Source organism: Coregonus clupeaformis, chromosome 11 (genome assembly GCF_020615455.1).
Source record: "Coregonus clupeaformis isolate EN_2021a chromosome 11, ASM2061545v1, whole genome shotgun sequence".
Taxonomy (NCBI): Eukaryota; Metazoa; Chordata; class Actinopteri; order Salmoniformes; family Salmonidae; genus Coregonus; species Coregonus clupeaformis.
In genome coordinates, this window is record NC_059202.1 from 17398596 (window position 1) to 17419926 (window position 21331).

The 21331-nt window shown below is 44.3% G+C and overlaps 1 protein-coding gene across 3 annotated transcripts in view; it reads left to right on the forward strand.

Moving 5' to 3' along the window:
- The first annotated feature begins 321 nt into the window (after positions 1–321).
- LOC121576641 (enhancer of mRNA-decapping protein 4) overlaps positions 322–21331 on the forward strand; it is a 48258-nt gene continuing 27248 nt past the window's right edge. Inside the window, exons 1-13 of one of the 3 annotated variants that reach the window (XM_041889949.2) lie at positions 322–491; positions 1408–1552; positions 2059–2170; positions 3836–3935; positions 17172–17358; positions 19312–19459; positions 19606–19710; positions 19828–19937; positions 20062–20169; positions 20448–20543; positions 20657–20756; positions 20867–21047; positions 21173–21239. In XM_041889949.2, the coding sequence (XP_041745883.1) occupies positions 404–491; positions 1408–1552; positions 2059–2170; positions 3836–3935; positions 17172–17358; positions 19312–19459; positions 19606–19710; positions 19828–19937; positions 20062–20169; positions 20448–20543; positions 20657–20756; positions 20867–21047; positions 21173–21239 (1547 nt within the window). In that variant the 5' untranslated portion in view covers positions 322–403. Of the gene's footprint in view, positions 492–1242; positions 1322–1407; positions 1553–2058; positions 2171–3835; positions 3936–17171; positions 17359–19311; positions 19460–19605; positions 19711–19827; positions 19938–20061; positions 20170–20447; positions 20544–20656; positions 20757–20866; positions 21048–21172; positions 21240–21331 lie in introns of those variants that run through there. The other 2 variants (XM_041889950.2, XM_041889951.2) reach the window with 2 other exon arrangements.

The following is a 21331-nucleotide window of genomic DNA, read 5'->3' on the forward strand; positions in this document are numbered from 1 at the left end:
GGTTTTCAGCAGGGTTCAAGAAGGGGTTCGGCATATTTGAGATGGGCACAACACATTTTTCTTGGTTTATCATGCTGTTTTCTGAATCTGAATGGATTTTCTATATGACATAGCTTTATTTTATTAGTGCCGTTGGGTTGGAGAATGCATGAACACCTAGTTTGTGGCGTTGGGCAACGAACCATGTTAAAGAAAACAGCAAGAATAATTGTGCACATTTTCGCCATAATTACTCAATTAACAAAGTATACAGGATGGGACTCTTATTCTGAAGGAGTCCAAAAATCCGTGACCCAGAAGTGCTTCGTTATTCTTGCCTGCTTCACAGAACTGACAGCATAGAAGGAAAATATAAATAATTTTGCTCCCTCTGACGAATCCGTTTCCCCTCTATCCCTTACCTATGGCTTCAAATTCAAACATAGATATAGAGGGTGCAACCCAGCATCTTCGTGACATATTAAAGTTGGACAGACCCGGGAACAACGTCGGTAAGTTTACCGGGAATGAAAAGGTGGATAAGGGCTTTTAGGCCGCATTACAAGCTAATTCTACTAGCTAGTTAGCTACCTAGCCATTTACAAAGTTCTACCTAGTTAGCGTGCTAGCAAACGTTAGGGATGAACGCTGCAAAATGCAAGCTAGCTGAGCATGTTCACATTCGTAGCTAGCTAGTTAACGTTAATTACTTGTGAAAATGTGGCTTAAGTTAGTTAGCTAGCTTACGTTTGCTAATTTACAACTTGCGAACATATTAGTTAGCTGGACTGCTAGCTAGGCTAGTTCAGCTAGCAAGCTGACAAAGGTTGCTCGCAGTAACTAGTTAGTTATTAAAATAACTAGCTAGCTAACTTACAACATTATTGTTTTATACACAAGTTGCAACAAGGCTAGCTTGCAAAACCATGCAAGTTAACGTTAGCTAGGTAATTAGCTACCTAGTTATAAAGCAAAGTAGTTAACAACGTTAAAGGATGTTGTCTAACTTAACGTTAGATAGCTAACTAACATTACTAACTAAACTAACTAACATTACTAACTACAGGTTGGCTGCTTGCTTGCTTGGTAGTTTGTAATACAACGTTATTTATCAAACTAGCGTACTATGTATAGCTGGTTAGCATGTGAATAGTGCGCATAGGCTTAGTAAATGATGAGTAAATGGCTAGGTAGCTAATTAGGCAGCAGGTACCAATCATGCGGCATGAGGTTGCCTAGTTTATTTGGAGGCGATGAAATATCAGTCCTCGAAGCTCAGCATTAAGAAAGGGTTTTTTGGTGGCATCTAAAATTACACGAGATTCCCTTTCTCGCCAAAAATGTACGTTGTAACAATAGGGTTTTTAAATAGTTATCATAATCTTAGTTTGGTGATATCCAGTTACTCACAGTTGGTTGTTTCCGTAGACGCATCTCCATGTGAGAACCAAAGAAAAACATCTTTCAATGGCGAATTGAATGGACGTCTGCCGGGAGCTGGCAACAGGTCAACCATGGCTGAATCCACAGACCCTAATTCAGATAATATGAACACCCAAGAGGGTCAGATAATGTAAGTAATAACGTTACCTCTTCTTTATTCTGTTGTATTTTTCTCTGCCTACACATATTTCTCAGATATAGAAATGCACATTTGGTATGCTGTGAGAACCATTTGGGTTGATTGAATGTTGAAACCAATGTCTTCCTCTTCACCATATTGAGCACCACCTAACCCAAACCTGTACCTTACCCTAAACCGGGTTCGTATTCTAACCCCAATCATGTCCCTTACCCTAAACCGGGTTCGTATCCAAACCCTACCCTCCCCTTACACTGATATGTCACTGTTTCCCTTCCTTGAGCTCACCCCTTGCATTGTTCATGTTGTTGTTTAGTCTGTTTTTTCAAGGCCTGTTTTTTTTCTTTCTACAATTGTAAAGTGACTTTGAGACCTTGAAAAGCACTATATTATAAGTCCCATGTAGTATTATTATTATTATTAATTATGTTCCATCTAGATCTCTTCAGGAGATCAAGTACCCAGTTTGGAAACATTGTATTTTGTTTCTTCACCAGCTGCCTCTCTGGGGATGATGGCTCCACTTGCATTCCCATCACATCCAACAATGTTGAAATTGTAGCCAGTCGAGACTCAAGCATTGACAGCAAGGCCCGTGGCAGCAACAAGGTAAGACTTAGAGGAATGAAGACCCAGTGCAGTCAATTCTATTTTTCTTGTGTTTTGTATCATATTTGTGCAATAGCTGATGAAACTAACACTGTAAAAGTGTCTACATGTTAATGTTTTTAAATTGTAAAGTATTTTTGTCAGTAATGTATTTTTCATTGTGTCGGACCCCAGTAAAACTAGCTGTTGCCATTGGCGTCGGCTAATGGGGATTCTAATAAAAAGAACAAAAATGTACTCATCAGACAGTACTAGCAAAATTTTTTGCTTGAATGTTTTTGCTAAATACATTTTGATAATGTTTTCCCCCATTTTAAATGGAAAACAATTACACTGAGTTACACTACATGGCCAAAAGTATGTGGACACCTGCTCGTCAAACATCTCATTCCAGAATCATGGGCATTAATATGGAGTTGATCCCCCCCTTTGCTGCTGTAACAGCCTCCAGTCTTCTGGGAAGGCTTTCCACTAGATGTTGGAACATTGCTGCGTGGACTTGCTTCCATTCAACCACAAGAGCATTAGTGAGGTCGGGCACTGATGTTGGGCGATTAGGCCTGGCTCGATTAGACCATTATTCCTCCTCCACCAAACTTTACAGGTGGCACTATGCATTCGGGCAGGTAGCATTCTCCTGGCATCCGTCAAACCCAGATTTGTCAGTCGGACTGCCAGATGGTGAAGCGTGATTCATCATTCCAGAGAACGTGTTTCCACTGCTCCAGAGTCCAATGGCGGCGAGTTTGACACCACTCCAGCCGACGCTTGGCATTGCGCATGGTGATCTTAGGCTTGTGTGCGGCTGCTCGGCCATGGAACCCATTTCATGAAGCGCCCGACGAACATTTCTTGTGCTGACGTTGCTTCCAGAGGCAGTTTGGAACTCGATCATGAGTGTTGCAACCGAGGAGAGACCATTATTACGCGCTACACGTTTCAGCACTCGGCAGTCCCGTTCTGTGAGCTTGTGTGGCCTACCACTTCACGGCTGAGCCGTTGTTGCTCCTAGACGTTTCCACTTCACAATAATAGCACTTAGTTGACCGGTGCAGCTCTAGCAGGGCAGAAATATGACTAACTGACTTGTTGTAAAGGCGGCATCCTATGACAGTGCCACGTTGAAAGTCACTGAGTTCTTCAGTAAGGCCAATGTTTGTCTATGGAGTTTGCATGGCTGTGTGCTCAATTTTATACACCTGTCAACAACGGGTGTGGCTGAAATTGCCGAATCCACTAATTTGAGGGGGTGTCCACATACCCTTGGCTTAGTGTACTTAATTGTGTACTTAATTGTTAGAGAAATTATTTATTATGGAGATAAAAACGGCTGCACTGGGCATTTTAACATTTTGTTTTCCCTTTTCTGTCCTTGAGAACATGGAAAGGCCCCTGGCAGAAACACCAGGGTGACTACACCAACATTCACAGACGAAAACAATGGAAAGCTAGTTATTTTAGGCAAAGGGTGGCTGTATCTCAAGTCCTGATATCGCTAGGTAGCTAAGCAATTAATTACAGAGCAGTCTACTGTGTTGAGCTTACTACCATTGTTTGGATATCTGTCCTCATGTTAACCTAATGCAATATTTTCTTGACTCGTCGATGTTGCTCTCTGTAGGTATATGGGTCCCTAATCTTTACTCTTTCTCCTGTTCCATGCAGGTAAAAATCCAGCCTGTCGCCAAGTACGACTGGGAGCACAAGCATTACTACGGCAACCTGATAGCAGTCTCTAACTCATACCTGGCATATGCCATCCGAGGTGAGTGTAGAACCATGGATTAGCAATTATTTTGACAAATTTGTGAGTCCTTTCCAGGCCAATGTCTGTGATATTCTGGAAGTCTAGTTGAATATTTATTTGGCTGAACCAGGCAGTGCAGCGATGGATTGCTGCAATGTCAGCAGCAAATTTACCCCAAATCAGTTTTGCCTCATAATTTAAGCACTTGCTCTGGTGAAAGAAAATCAAGATTGATAACACAAATAGCTTACTCTGACCGTATGTCCCCATTCAGATTTGAATGCCTTGGAAACCACAAACGCCTCCTTTTGATTGACAAAATATACACTATATATACAAAGGTATGTGGACACCCCTTCAAATTAGTGGATTTGGCTATTTCAGCCACACACGTTGCTGACAGGTAAACAAAATCGAGGACACAGCCATGCAATCTCCATAGACAAACATTGGCAGTAGAATGGCCCGTACTGAAGAGCTCAGTGACTTTCAACGTGGCACCGTCATAGGATGCCACCTTTCCAACAAGTCAGTTAATGAAATTTCTGCCCTGCTAGAGCTGCCCCGGTCAACTGTAAGTGCTGTTTTTGTGAAGTGGAAACATCTAGGAGCAACAACGTCACAGCCGCAAAGTGGTAGGCCACACAAGCTCACAGAACGGGACTGCCGAGTGCTGAAGCACGTAGCGCATAAAATCGTCTGTCCTCGGTTGCAACGCTCACTACCAAGTTCCAAACTACCTCTGGAAGCAACGTCAGCACAAGAACTGTTTGTCGGGAGCTTCATGAAATGGGTTTCCATGGCTGAGCAGCAGCACACAAGCCTAAGATCACCATGCGCAATGTCAAGCGTCGGCTGTAGGGGTGTAAAGCGCGCCGCCATTGGACTCAGGAGCAGTGGAAATGGGTTCTCTGGGGTGATGAATCACGCTTCACCATCTGGCAGTCCGATGGACGAATCTGGGTTTGGCGGATGCTAGGAGAACGCTACCTGTCCGACTGCATATTACGAACTGTAAAGTTTGGAGGAGGAATAATGGTCTGGAGCTGTTTTTCATGGTTCTGGCTAGGCTCCTTACTTCTAGTGAAGGGAAATCTTAACGCTACAGCATACAATGACATTCTAGACGATTCTGTGCTTCCAACTTTGTGGCAACAGTTTGGGAAGGCCCTTTCCTGTTTCAACATGACAATTCCCCCGTGCACACAGCGAAGTCCGTACAGAAATGGTTTGTCGAGATCATGTGGAAGAACTTGACTGGCCTGCGCAGAGAACTGACCTCAACCCCATCAACCACCTTTTGGATGAATTGGAACCAGGCCTAATCGCCCAACGTCAGTGGCCGACCTCACTATTGCTCTTGGGGCTAAATGGACGCAAGTCCCCGCAGCAATTTTCCAACATCTAGTGGAAAGCCTTCTGAGAAGAGTGGAGACTGTTATAATAGCAAAGGGGGGACCAACTCCACATTAATGCTCATGATTTTTGACAACCAGGTGTCCACAAACTTTTGGTCATATAGTGTAGCTTTCTGCTAGCCAAAAAAGCAGCAAAAAAGATGCATGGTGTTGTTGCCAAGTTTACATGAACATGTACTTTTTTGTTTGATTAACAGTGGAGACTGAACTCTTTTAAAATATTTTTTCTGCATTTGGCTGTGTGAGTTAGGGTTGGGCTATGTCCTATCGCGATTATGTACCCATAAAACATTGATATACGATGCGATTGCCCCTATTGGCCACCTCACACGCATGTTTTTTGTTAAAAAATAAAGACAGTTAGCCTATAGCGTGAAATCGAATGCAACATCATGACGAAAGATAATGTTGTGGAAAGCCTGGGCAGAGGTTAAGTGCAGGTAATGGCAAGTCTTTTCTAATATTCCTTTCTGGTGGAGGAACAGAACCTGTGTGTGTGTGTGTGTGTCTTTGTTGCGCACACATGATTGAGCAGTCATTGTCTGATAATGTAAGTAATAGTGTGCAGTGTGATTGCGATTGCATCGTCTGTGGATCTATTGGGGCGGTAAGCAAATTGAAGTGGGTCTAGGGTGACAGGTAAGGTAGAGGTGATATGATCCTTCACTAGTCTCTCAAAGCACTTCATGATGACAGAAGTGAGTGCTACGGGGCAATAGTCATTTAGTTCAGTTACCTTTTGCTTTCTTGGGTACAGGAACAATGATGTCCATCTTGAATCATGTGGGGACAGCAGACTGGGATAGGGAGAGATTGAATATGTCCATAAACACACCAGCCAGCTGGTCTGCGCATGCTCTGAGGACGAGGCTAGGGATGCTGTCTGGGCCGGCAGTCTTGCAGGGGTTAACCTGTTTAAATGTCTCACTCACGTCGGCTACGGAGAAGGAGCCCACAGTCCTTGGTAGTGGGCTGCGTCGGTGGCACTGTGTTATCCTCAAAGCGGGCGAAGAAGGTGTTTAGCTTGTCTGGAAGCGAGACATCGGTGTCGGCGACGTGGCTGGTTTTCGTTTTGTAGTCCGTGATTGTCTGTAGACTCTGCCACATACGTCTTGTGTCTGAGCCATTGAATTGCGACTCCACTTTGTCTCTATACTGATGTTTTGCCAGTTTAATTGCCCTGCGAGGTGAGTAGCTACACTGTTTGTATTCTGCCATATTCCCAGTCACCTTGCAATGGTTAAATGCGGTGGTTTGCGCTTTGAATTTTGCATAAATGCTGCCATCTATCCACGGTTTCTGATTAGTGTAGGTTTTAATAGTCACAGTGGGCACAACATCTCCTATACACTTCCTGATAAACTCAGTCAACGTTTCAATGTATTCGCAAGCTACCCGGAACATATCCCAGTCCGCGTGATCAAAACAATCTTTAGTCAGACCAGCGTTGAATAGTCCTTAGCACGGGTACACGTGTGCCAAGCTTGTATCATCATACCCAAGAAGACTCAAGGCTGTAATCTCTGCCAAAGGTGCTTCAACAAAGTACTGAGTAAAGTGTCTGAATACTTATGTACATGTGCTTTTTTTAATACATTTTCAAAAATTTCAATAAACCTGTTTTAGCTTTGTCTTTATAGGGTATTGTGTGTAGATTGAAGAGTGGGGAAAACATAATATTTAATCAATTTTAGAATAAGGCTGTAACATAACAACATGTTGAAAAGGTCAAGGGGTCTGAATACTTTCCGAATGCACTGTATACAGTGAGGGGAAAAAAGTATTTGATCCCCTGCTGATTTTGTACGTTTGCCCACTGACAAAAACATGATCAGTCTATACTTTTAATGGTAGGTTTATTTGAACAGTGAGAGACAGAATAACAACAAAATAATCCAGAAAAATGCATGTCCAAAATGTTATAAATTGATTTGCATTTTAATGAGGGAAATAAGTATTTGACCCCTCTGCAAAACATGACTTAGTACTTGGTGGCAAAACCCTTGTTGGCAATCAGTGGTCAGACGTTTCTTGTAGTTGGCCACCAGGTTTGCAAACATCTCAGGAGGGATTTTGTCCTACTCCACTTTGCAGATCTTCGTCCCTTTGATGCGGTGAAGTTGTCCTGTCCCCTTAGCAGAAAAACAAACATCCGCTAACAATAACTCAAGCCTGTCTATACACTTTGCTACTCAGTCATTGAAGCTGCAATGCTGGATGCAGCGCAAGGGGAGAAGCGCATTTCATGGCTTATAAAAGTGACAGTAGTGAATAAAGTTAAACATGAACTCAGTCATAAAAAACGGCTTGGTTTTAGTCATGGTTTTACACGTTTTGAAATCACAGTATCAACTTTATTTGCTGTGTGCTGGAGGAAGCTGCAGACAGACACACAGTGATCTGAGCAATCTGATTGGCTATGTGTTATTTCATAGTTTTGATGTCTTCACTATTATTCTACAGTCGTGGTCAAACGTTTTGAGAATGACACAAATACTAAATTTCACAAAGTCTGCTGCCTCAGTTTTGATGAAGGCAATTTGCATATACTCCAGAATGTCATGAAGAGTGATCAGATGAATTGCAATTAATTGCCAGGTCCCTCTTTGCCATGAAAATGAACTTAATCCCCCAAAAACATTTCCACTGCATTTCAGCCCTGCCACAAAAGGACCAGCTGCCATCATGTCAGTGATTCTCTCGTTAACACAGGTGAGAGTGTTGACGAGGACAAGGCTGGAGATCACTCTGTCATGCTGATTGAGTTAGAATAACAGACTGGAAGCTTTAAAAGGAGGGTGGTGCTTGAAATCATTGTTCTTCCTGTGTTAACCATGGTTACATGCAAGGAAACACGTGCCGTCATCAATGCTTTGCACAAAAAGGACTTCACAGGCAAGGATATTGCTGCTAGTAAGACTGCACCTAAATCAACCGTTTATCGGATCATCAAGAACTTCAAGGAGAGAGGTTCAATTGTTGTGAAGAAGGCGTCAGGGCGCCCAAGAAAGTCCAGCAAGCGCCAGGACCGTTTCCTAAAGTTGATTCAGCTGCGGGATCGGGGCACCACCAGTGCAGAGCTTGCTCAGGAATGGCGGCAGGCAGGTGTGAGTGCATCTGCACGCACAGTGAGGCGAAGGCCTTTGGAGGATGGCCTGGTGTCAAGAAGGGCAGCAAAGAAGCCACTTCTCTCCAGGAAAAACATCAGGAACAGACTGATTTTCTGCAAAAGGTACAGGGATTGGACTGCTGAGGACTGGGGTAAAGTCATTTTCTCATTTTGAATCCCCTTTCCGATTGTTTGGGGCATCCGGAAAACACCTTGTCCGGAGAAGACAAGGTGAGCTCTACCATCAGTCCTGTGTCATGCCAACAGTAAAGCATCCTGAGACCATTCATGTGTGGGGTTGCTTCTCAACCAAGGGAGTGGGCTCACTCACAATTTTGCCTAAGAACACAGCCATGAATAAAGAATGGTACCAACACATCCTCCAAGAGCAACTTCTCCCAACCATCCAAGAACAGTTTGATGACGACCAATGCCTTTTCCAGCATGATGGAGCACCTTGTCATAAGGCAAAAGTGATAACTAAATGGCTCGTGGAACAAAACATCAACATTTTGGGTCCATGGCCAGGAAGCTCTCCAGACCTTAATCCCATTGAGAACTTGCGGTCGATCCTCAAGAGGTGGGTGGACAAACAACAACTCACAAATTCTGACAAACTCCAAGCATTGATTATGCAAGAATGGGCTGCCATTAGTCAGGATGTGGCCCAGAAGTTAATTGACAGCATGCCAGGGCGGATTGCAGAGGTCTTGAAAAAGAAGGGTCAACACTGCAAATATTGACTCTTTGCATAAACTTAATGTAATTGTCAATAAAAGCCTTTGACACTTATGGAATGCTTGTAATTATACTTCAGTATACCATAGTAACATCTGACAAAAATATATGATAACACTGAAGCAGCGAACTGTGTGAAGACCAATACTTGTCATTCTCAAAACTTTTGACCACGACTGTACAATGTAGAAAATATTACAATAAAGGAAAAACCCTTGAATGAGTAGGTACAGTGGGGAAAAAAGTATTTAGTCAGCCACCAATTGTGCAAGTTCTCCCACTTAAAAAGATGAGAGAGGCCTGTAATTTTCATCATAGGTACACGTCAACTATGACAGACAAATTGAGAGAGAAAAATCCAGAAAATCACATTGTAGGATTTTTAATGAATTTATTTGCAAATTATGGTGGAAAATAAGTATTTGGTCACCTACAAACAAGCAAGATTTCTGGCTCTCACAGACCTGTAACTTCTTCTTTAAGAGGCTCCTCTGTCCTCCACTCGTTACCTGTATTAATGGCACCTGTTTGAACTTGTTATCAGTATAAAAGACACCTGTCCACAACCTCAAACAGTCACACTCCAAACTCCACTATGGCCAAGACCAAAGAGCTGTCAAAGGACACCAGAAACAAAATTGTAGACCTGTACCAGGCTGGGAAGACTGAATCTGCAATAGGTAAGCAGCTTGGTTTGAAGAAATCAACTGTGGGAGCAATTATTAGGAAATGGAAGACATACAAGACCACTGATAATCTCCCTCTATCTGGGGCTCCATGCAAGATCTCACCCCGTGGGGTCAAAATGATCACAAGAACGGTGAGCAAAAATCCCAGAACCACACGGGGGGACCTAGTGAATGACCTGCAGTGAGCTGGGACCAAATTAACAAAGCCTACCATCAGTAACACACTACGCCGCCAGGGACTCAAATCCTGCAGTGCGAGACGTGTCCCCCTGCTTAAGCCAGTACATGTCCAGGCCCGTCTGAAGTTTGCTAGAGTGCATTTGGATGATCCAGAAGAGGATTGGGAGAATGTCATATGGTCAGATGAAACCAAAATATAACTTTTTGGTAAAAACTCAACTCGTCGTGTTTGGAGGACAAAGAATGCTGAGTTGCATCCAAAGAACACCATACCTACTGTGAAGCATGGGGGTGGAAACATCATGCTTTGGGGCTGTTTTTCTGCAAAGGGACCAGGACGACTTATCCGTGTAAAGGAAAGAATGAATGGGGCCATGTATCGTGAGATTTTGAGTGAAAACCTCCTTCCATCAGCAAGGGCATTGAAGATGAAACGTGGCTGGGTCTTTCAGCATGACAATGATCCCAAACACACCGCCCGGGCAACGAAGGAGTGGCTTCGTAAGAAGCATTTCAAGGTCCTGGAGTGGCCTAGCCAGTCTCCAGATCTCAACCCCATAGAAAATCTTTGGAGGGAGTTGAAAGTCCATGTTGCCCAGCGACAGCCCCAAAACATCACTGCTCTAGAGGAGATATGCATGGAGGAATGGGCCAAAATACCAGCAACAGTGTGTGAAAACCTTGTGAAGACTTACAGAAAACGTTTGACCTGTGTCATTGCCAACAAAGGGTATATAACAAAGTATTGAGAAACTTTTGTTATTGACCAAATAACTATTTTCCACCATAATTTGCAAATAAATTCATTAAAAATCCTACAATGTGATTTTCTGGATTTTTTTCTTCTCATTTTGTCTGTCATAGTTGACGTGTACCTATGATGAAAATTACAGGCCTCTCTCTTTTTAAGTGGGAGAACTTGCACAATTGGTGGCTGACTAAATACTTTTTTTCCCCACTGTATGTCAACTTTTGACTGGGACTATATATATATATATATTTTATCCAGCTGGATAAACACTCAAACAGCCTATCCGACCGCTCGGAGGCGTCCGCATGGTCATAAGGCCCCGTGTAGCTCAGTTGGTAGAGCATGGCGTTTGCAACGCCAGGGTTGTGGGTTCGATTTCCACGGGGGGCCAGTATGAAAAATGTATGCACTCACTAACTGTAAGTCGAAATATTTTGCGATCGGCTAGGAATGCCTTGGAGATCGACCAGTCAATCGTGATCAACAAAAACATTTCTGTAACGACGGGGCCCCCACGTTTTGTTACAGCAAACTGGGTACTATGTCAGCCATTGCTGGAGCCCTCTGTGCCCGTAAGGAGGCCGGGCTTCATGCAGGCTATACAGTCTCACAGAAGCACAATGTGTGTTGGTAGCTTGTCCATGTTTATTGGCCCTCTGGTACCCCGCATTTCATGGGGTTCAAGGGGTATATCAATCTCCCCCGGGTGGAATGTAATACATTGGGCAAATCACTCTGTCCACAAGGGTGCACCCCTCCCCATAAGTGGCTCATTACTGGGATTCATTGCTGAATCTTGCCTGTAGCTCACTAGTCCCAAGAAGGTGTCTAGTGATACAGGCTATGGGCCCTGTAGGCGATTGGGGGTTGGTAGCGGAGTCAAGGGAGCATGCAGGGTTGGACACGGCCATGCTATTATCCCGCAGAGTCTCTGTGGTGTATATGAACCCTGAAATTAGTAGTCTTTCTCCAGCTCAGCGCTTTTCATTCCTAGGAATTAGATTACGAATCTCCCCTGTCTCTTACCACAGAAGAGGCCCATTTGTCAGAGCTGTCTGTCCCATTCCCAGCTAGGTTCCAAGGCGCTTTGTCGCCAGCACTTATGACTGGTCAGTAGGGTAACTTCCATGGTAATGTTTAATTTCCTGGGTCTATTTTTAATGCGTGGGGCCCAGCACTGCGGGCCATACTTGAGTAAAGATGCCTTCATAGAAAGAGTAAAAGTGAAAGTCACCAAGTAAAATACTACTTGAGTATTAGGTTGTAAATATACTTAAGTATCAAAAGGTGGCACTGCCAATCGGGGTACGTCACTGATCGACGGTGCCCTTGTACCCATAGTGTGCCGGGCCTTAGGCAAACCTTGGTACATAAACCTTTTTATTTTCAACAGCAAGTTCCACAGTTTTCACGGGTGTCAAGTGTTCTCTCCCGCATGTGAGTTCGATGAACAGGACACACTGAGCGCACCCCGAGTAGGCGATAGCATTGTCGAATCATACCAACTTTGTAACGACAGTCAAACAAAAGTCATATGACCAAAGTTGCTAACCTTGCTAGATACCGTTTGTTGATCACACAGGCCGTGTCTAGACTTGACAGTTCTTGCAGCCTTAGTATTCCGATCATGGAATTCCGAACATGTCATACATTTACACCTATAGTTAAATGTGTCTACTGTGTCCGGATTCCCTCTTCCCACGCTATATTCAAATGCCAGTAGGGCCTATGCATTCTACAAACGGTGGAGTAGGCAAAATATGATCACTCAACAACTGATGGCAGTAGCGAACTACTGTAGGTAGCTAGCCAGCTAACCTCTGTAGCTAGCTAGCAAGCAACGCTAAAGGGATTGCAAACAGGTTAGCATAACTCTAGCCAACTCAAAAATGGTTTCTCTAAATATTAGCTAGCTGGCTAGCATTTATGAGGCCAGCAAACACGTTCCTCACAGGCTTGGAAAGTATTTCCTCCAGTGTTATAATGAAAAGGTGCCTCGGTCCCAAAACACAAGTTTTCTGGAGACATGTGGAAGGAGTGCTGATGACGTCGCCCACTGTATGCTCTTTCGGTAGCCTGATTGCGTTCAGTGGTATTGGGACGATAGGAAAATAGCCTAGGCTCTATATATGGCCACTACGTGAGTCAATAGATAAGTAATTTACTTGATTTAGGCTACATTGTTGCATGCTGAATGTTTCTGATCAGCGATAGATTAGCAAACGAATAAATGAGCTACCACTTCCACTTGTCCAGCCAGAAATCAATTAACCAAATAACAGACGGAGATTCAGTGAAACAAAATCACTGATTGATTATCAGACAAGTCACAGGCTTTTGGTCGAAGAACAAAATCCACTTGTATAACATGCTAGCAAAATGTTCTGATCAGCTAATATATGAGCAAACTAGAATAAAGGTGAACATTAGCGCTCACTTTTATTTAGCTAACATTTCTGCAGCCTAATTCTTACCAAATATCCGAACGAAGATTGATTGAAAACAAAAGTTGGACATTGATTCATCTAGAAGAGTCCCCCACGCTTGTCTCAAAGCAGTGCGATGGCGCTGTCCCAATCAAAACGGTGCTGAAATGATTATCTTGGTGTCCACACACACAACTATTGCTTTAAATTAGAATAATGGTTGGATATGACTTTGGGAGTTTCAGTATCAGCAAGAACTTGATACATGCCTTCAATTGCAATTATTTTAATCATTCAGTTGATCATAACTAAGATTAGTTTTCCTCTCTCTGCGCTTTTTCTAGGCCCAATGGCTGTTTCTTATAATAATAATAATAATATGCCATTTAGCAGACGCTTTTATCCAAAGCGACTTACAGTCATGCGTGCATACATTTTTGTGTATGGGTGGTCCCGGGGATCGAACCCACTACCTTGGCGTTACAAGCGCCGTGCTCTACCAGCTGAGCTACAGAGGATCTCTTCACTCCGCTGCCGCCTGCCTCGCTGAGTTGTTCTCAACACCAGTTTTAAATCAACAGCCTACTGTTTTCAAGAAATCTGGCTTTTTAAGAAACATTTATGTAGTTCTGTCCTTGAGCTGTTCTTGTCTATTAATGTTCTGCATTATGTCATGTTTTGTGTGGACCCCAGGAAGAGTAGCTGCTGCTTTTGCAACAGCTAATGGGGATCCGAATAAAATACCAAATATCCTCCCATCTCCAGAAGCAGGCAATCCGAGTGGTTCCTTTTGTTGAAGATCCAGGACAGCTGGTATAGCCGGTATTTCATGGTTCCGAAAAGGGACTGGACTTTGCGTCCCATTCTAGACCTACGTGCCCTCAGCAAGCACCTCAGTCTACGAACTCTGAATGCTCACGAGCCGCTGGCTTTTACAGCCAATTGGCTTGTGGCGGCGGAGTCTAGGGGGCAAGAAGTGTTCCACACATCAATGCTACTGTCCCGTAGTCTGTTTCTAGGCTACATAAGAAATCAGAAAAATATGTCTGACTCCATCTCAGCGTGTGCCATTTCTGGGTCATGAGCTCACTCACGTATCACGCTTTTCTATCCCAACGGAGGGGTTTCCTTGTTCCGGCTCTGCTTAGTCAAATTTTGGCTGTATCACACAGTCCGTTTTCGCCAGTGCCTTACTGGGGATGATGACTTCTGTGATGGAAGTCGTTCCCGTAGGGCTATTGTTGATGCGGACCTTCCAGCGCTGAGTGCTAGCCACTCAACCTGGGTGCATCTCGCAGCCTAAGCCGGTCGCTTCAGGTGTCCCTGTCGCCTACAGGCCATGGCCCAGTGGTGGGACCCTCTGCTATTGTCAGGGGGCTCCCATGGGCAGACTTGTATCCCGCAAGGTGATCTCAACTGGTGATCTTTTATCCAGGTGGAACCCTCTCTCTCAGGAGTGGAGGCTACACCTCTGGGTGGTCTCCCAGGTATGGGACATTTTCTGCAGGGCCGACGTAGATCTTTACACATCGCGAGAATACACGCAGTGTTGTCTATTTTTCTCAATGAGGTAGCCAAGTGCCTCGTTGGGAAAGGACACTGGCGCACCAGTGGCATCGGACCCTCCTTTACACGATTCCGCCGGTGGTTCTGATTCAGCCCATGGCTTATCATTGATTCTTGTGGCTCCCCGTTGGCCTAGGCAGCCTTGTTTCGTGGAGATCATCTGCCTTTTAGGCGGGGACACGTTGCAAATCACGTTGCGCAGGGACCTGTTGTCCCAGACGCACAGGCAGGTTTGGCAAGCGAGGCCAGAGATTTTGGTTCCTATGTGCCTGGCCCTTGAGTGGGCCAATTTGATAGTTTTACCTCTGAATGTTATTGCTACCATTCAGTCTCCAAGGGCGCCTTCCACGAGAGGGCTGTATGCAGTTAAGTGGCAAGCGTTTTAACTCTGGTGCCAAGATAAAGGACTTCATCCTTGTCAGTGCTATGTGAGGGACATCCTTATGTTCCTACAATACTTTTCGAGCAGGGGCGGGCATTCTCTAGGTTAAAAGTATACATGGCCGCAATCTCAGCGTGTCATGTGGGAATTCACGGAGCCTCACCCGGGTGCCCACACCCTGGTTGTGAGGTTCTTGAAAGATGTACGTTGTCTCGGACAGGTCTCCATACCTATTGCGCACACATGGGCTTGGAGCTGGTTTGAAGGCACTGTGTGTGGCCCCCTTGAGCATCTGGAATTGCTGGATCTGAAGATCCTCCTCTACAAAACCTCCCTGCTCATGACTTTGGCCTCGGCTAAACGTGTTGGGGACCTGCGTGTTATCTGGTATCCTATTCGCCCCAGGCGACTGTAAGGTGACGTTGCATCCAAATGCGGCCACCGCCCCGAAAGTAATGGCTATGTCCTACAGGTCCTTAGCTTTTGAGCTATTTCCCTTTATCACCGCCTCTTGGGCGTTGTTTAAAGGGTTGACTATAGGATAGATTTGTGCTGCGGCGAGTTGGGCGTCCCCACACACTTTTGTGAGGTTTTATTGCTAGGATGTCACTGCTACCAGTGTAGCCCACAGGGTGCTTACGGCTGGGACAGGGGAAAGTCACTAGGCAGCGCGCCGTGTGCGCAGTACCCAGACTGCCACATTTGGCGGGGTCAGGTCTTGGTGGTCTACCATGGGCTGTTTTCATTTAGTATCTGTTGGGGTCGGCTTGGGGCGTGATCATATTCCCCGCATAGTATGTTGTACCGAAGTTGATGTAATGTCTGACTATAACTTCTGTTCCCTTAAGGAGGGAAATAAGGTACAACACCGGTTTGGCCCCGCGTCGCCTGTTCCTGGGCTCGGTGAAGAGCGGTATTCAATTTAAGAAATTAATCCAAGCAATTAATCCAAGCTTCAAGCTTGTCTTCTGTGGATGGCGGGGCTTCCAGCAAAGCACATATTTCATTGGGCTTGTCAGGTGTGATTGTAGATCTTTCAACAGAAGTCACGAGAGTGTGACTCACCGTAGCTTGTTGTACCTTTTTTCCTTCCTTCAGGGAACAGTAGTTACAGTCATAACGTTACGTTCTCTCATTATTAATCCTCTGGCTACCTTACATTTTTAGGCTATTAAAATAACTTTTTGAGATGGAATTCTGTTACATTCATTGTTTCATCGTGAGAAAGCATGCATAAAACGATGAAGCGTAGCCTTCAGTCATATTCATAGAATGGAGAGAGAGAGAAGGGATTATAGGTTACTTTTTTCTTTTACATGTAGACAAGATAGTTGAGGAGTATCTGAGAGAGAGCGAGATTGACTTGTCATTTTGCTTTGGTGGCGCCAGTCAAACCATCGTCGGTCACATCACGATGTCATCACCATCGACAATGGCTGTCAATCATCTTCTATAGACGATGCTATCGTAATATTGCCCAACCCTAGTGTGACTGCCAAGACTGTGATCTATTAATTTGTATGGACTCTTGATTTCCCTCTGCCTGTCATCAAAGCATTTAATCAACTTCATAGTGGTGACAGAATTACAAACAACATGAAGTTATTGAGGAATCTGTGGTAAAACATAATAGACACTGAACCAATATTAGTTGCTTTTCCCAACTACTCCACTATAACTTGGACCCTTGATATTTACAGTGCTTGACTTGGATTGAAATGGGTGCCAGTACTCATTTTGGATGCCGGTACTGTTTTTTATATTTAGATGCAGGAGCTCCACAATACTTTTGAGCTAATATTTTATAAGCGGTGCATGAGCTCAAGCAGTAAAACATTTTGAGGTGGCGGTACACCGCTCTGGTAAGCTCCTATCCAAGTCGAGCACTGGGTATTTAACGCAGCTTAAGCTTTCCATGTAAAACCAAAAGATCCAGATTGATTCAGAATGTGACAGAAGTTGGCTTGCAAACTCATGTTTTGTACTTGTGTGCAGGCGCAAACAACCAGGCCATGATCCGTGTGTTGAGCCTGGGCTCCGCAGAGCGCACCCTGCTGAAGGGCTTCACTGGTGCAGTCACAGACCTGGCCTTCGCTCATTTGGACTCCACCCTGCTGGGATGTGTTGATGAGGCCGGCAACCTGGTCATCTGGCAGCTCACCTGCCACAGCAGCAAGATCCAGTATCCTCTTCATTCTACCTACATTCTGCACAAGAATTACACTTCAGTTGGTCCCTTACTGCTTCATGTAACACTATACAGTTGAAGTCGGAAGTTTACATACACTTAGGTTGGAGTCATTTAAACTTGTTTTTCAACCACTCCACACATTTCTTGTTAACAAACTATAGTTTTGGCAAGTCTGTTAGGACATCTACTTTGTGCATGACACGAGTCATTTTTCCAACAATTGTTTACAGACAGATTATTTCACTTACAATTCACTTTCACAATTCCAGTGGGTCAGAAGTTTGCATACACTTAGTTGACTGTGCCTTTAAACAGCTTGGAAAATTCCAGAAAATGATGTCATGGCTTTAGGAGCTTCTGATAGGCTAATTGACATCGTTTGAGTCAATTGGAGGTGTATCTTTGGATGTATTTCAAGGCCTACCTTCAAACTTAGTGCCTCTTTGCATGACATCATGGGAAAATCCAAAGAAATCAGCCAAGACCAAAGAAAACAATTTGTAGACCTCCACAAGTCTGGTTCATCCTTGGGAGCAATTTCCAAACGCCTGAAGGTACCACGTTCATCTGTACAAACAATAGTATGCAAGTATAAACACCATGGGACCACGCAGCCATCATACCGCTCAGGAAGGAGACGCGTTCTGTCTCCTAGAGATGAACGTACTTTGGTGCGAAAAGTGCAAATCAATCCCAGAACCTTGTGAAGGAGGAAACGGGTACAAAAGTATCTATATCCACAGTAAAACGAGTCCTATATCGACATAACCTGAAAGGCTGCTCAGCAAGGAAGAAGCCACTGCTCCAAAACCGCCATAAAAAAAGCCAGACTACGGTTTGCAACTGCACATGGGGACAAAGATCATACTTTTTGGAGAAATGTCCTCTGGTCTGATGAAACAAAAATAGAACTGTTTGGCCATAATGACCATTGTTATGTTTGGAGGGAAAAGGGGGTAGCTTGCAAGCCGAAGAACACCATCCCAACCGTGAAGCACGGGGGTGGCAGCATCATGCTGTGGGGGTGCTTTGTTGCAGGAGGGACTGGTGCACTTCACAAAATAGATGGCATCGTGAGGAAAGAAAATTATGTGGATATATTGAAGCAACATCTCAAGACATTAGTCAGGAAGTTAAAGCTTAGTCGCAAATGGGTCTTCCAAATGGACAATGACCCCAAGCATACTTCAAAAGTTGTGGCAAAATGGCTTAAGGACAACAAAGTCAATGTATTGGAGTGGCCATCACAAAGCCCTGACCTCAATCCTATAGAAAATCTGTGGGCAGAACTGAAAAGGCGTGTGCGAGGCCTACAAACCTGACTCAGTTGCACCCAGCTCTGTCAGGAGGAATGGGCCAAAATTCACCCAACTTATTGTGGGAAGCTTGTGGAAGGCTACCTGAAACGTTTGACCCAAATTAAACAATTTAAAGGCAATGCTACCAAATACTAATTGAGTGTATGTAAACTTCTGACCCACTGGGAATGTGATGAAAGAAAGAAATGCTGAAATAAATCACTCTCTACTATTATTCTGACATTTCACATAAAGTGGTGATCCTAACTGACCTAAGACAGGGAATTTGTACTTGGATTAAATGTCAGGAATTGTGAAAAACTGAGTTGAAATGTATTTGGCTAAGGTGTACGTAGATTTCCGACTTCAACTGTACATCTACCTTGTTTTGACCTTTTAAAAGTACATTGTGATGTGTGTACAGCAGTGGAGGCTGCTGAGGGGAGGACGGCTCATAATAATGGCTGGAAGGGAGCAAATGGAATGTCATCAAATGCATGGAAACCATGTGTTGGATGTATTTGATACCATTACACGAATTCCGCTCCAGCCATTACCACGAGCCTGTCCTCCCCAATTAAGGTGCCACCAACCTCCTGTGGTGTACAGCTGTGGTGTTACACACCTTAACCCACATGCTTGTCAGGGATCAAGTGGTTGTCCACGTCCGGAGGCCAGAAGACACGCCTCTGAACTCCAATAGGAGGTTGATCTGGTGTCCCTTCATCCTAGAGGACAATGAAGAGAACCCGGAGGATGCCAGCCAGACCCTGGCCCTGCTGCATGAAGACAGGGTATGTATGCCCTATTGGACACAATCAGACTTATTTATTTACCCATATCTCAGACAAACTCTACCTCCTCGTCCCTTTGTACTATTTTCTTCATCTTTTTATTTCACTCCCTCCCCTTTGCTGATTGTCTTGTCTTTTCTCCCCAGGCTGAGGTGTGGGATCTGGAGATCCTCCGCAGCAACAATAGCACCTGGCCAGTAGATGCCACTGACCTGAAGGATGGGGTTATAACCATAAAAGGACATACAGAGGTAGAGCATTTAAGTCATTTAGTAATCACATTGTCTGTTTCCAGTATGGAAAGCACTTATTTACAGGTTGATTTTTTTTGTGGAAATTGAGTTTGGGGTGTTTTTGTTTTTCTCCAGCGTATAAGTGAAGGTGCCCTGTCTCCGGATGGCACAGTCTTGGCCACAGCCAGTCATGATGGATATGTAAAGTTCTGGCAAATCTACATTGAAGGACAGGACCAGCCAAGGTAGATCTTTACTCAATATTACTCTATTTTATTCTATAAAATTGTATTCTTGAAAATTCCAGGTATTTCTTGTAATTCCTTTCCATCTGTATCTCTATGGTTACTTTTACTTTCCTTTGTGAAGTCCTCTCCCCGGCTTCTTTCACAGATGTCTGCATGAGTGGCAGCCCCACAATGGGAACCCCCTCTCCTGCCTGCTGTTCTGTGACAACCACAAGAAACAGGACCCAGAGTAAGTCCCTACTGTTCCCTTCTGCTGCTGTACGTCTTTAGCTGAACAGGTGTTGGGAGTATTTAGGGAATGTGACATTTGGGCGGTTCTGTTTATCACCGATTTTTTAAATGTAATCTGATCAATAAAAAAAAAAAAAAAACATTTTGCGTTACACAGGATTACATAGACGCATGGATAGGTGCCATCTTTACAGCATTACCCAATGCAATCAGTGCAATTTTCTCTTAAGCACCCGTGAGAGATTGATTAGACCCCCCCCCCTTCTGCCTTTCTAGTGTTCCATTCTGGCGCTTTCTGATTACTGGAGCTGATCAGAACCAGGAGCTGAAGATGTGGTGCACAGTGTCATGGACCTGCCTGCAGACTATCAGGTCTGACTGTTTTACTTGTGTTTTTCACTGCTCTTTCATGCTTTGCAAGTTGTCTCATTCATACCTCTTTTACTGGACCTGTTTTAACGAGAGCCTATGTACATGTCCTCCAGGTTCTCTCCAGACCCGTTCAACTCCTCAGTCCTGCCCAGTCTGAAGGCCAGCCTGGACCTCTCTGCAGAATGCCTTATCCTCAGCGACGTACAGAGAAAGGTCAGAATAACATTGTGTCTTGCTGTTTCACTGTGATCTATCTACCGACTGTAATCCTTTTGGATATCAGGATGATGAGTGATGAACCCTGTTTTGTGTTGTCCCTCTAGGTGTTGTATGTGATGGAGTTGTTGCAGGACCAGGAGAAGGGCCATGCCAGCTTCACAGCCGTGTCCGAGTTCCTGCTCACACACCCTGTGCTCAGCTTTGGTGTTCAGGACGTCAGCCGCAGCCGCCTGCGCCACACAGAGGTCCTCCTCCCAGATGAGGAGAGCGAGAGTATGACTGCAGGTTGGTTTCACCTTCTTGTATCCACATTACCACTACTACCTGATATAATGATGGGCTGGTCTGACCCTGTATTATCATGGGTATCATTTTGTTTTATAATGGCTTTTTCTTCCTGTTATCTCTAGAGGGTAACCAGGGCCCAATGGAATCCAGAGCTGGGATCCAAATCAAGCTATACTGTGTCCACACAAAGTGAGTGTTCTCATTCAGGTCCAATTATTACCATATTTACACAGAGGTCTGCGTTGAAATTATGTGACCATATAATCAGTTTTTAGTATCCC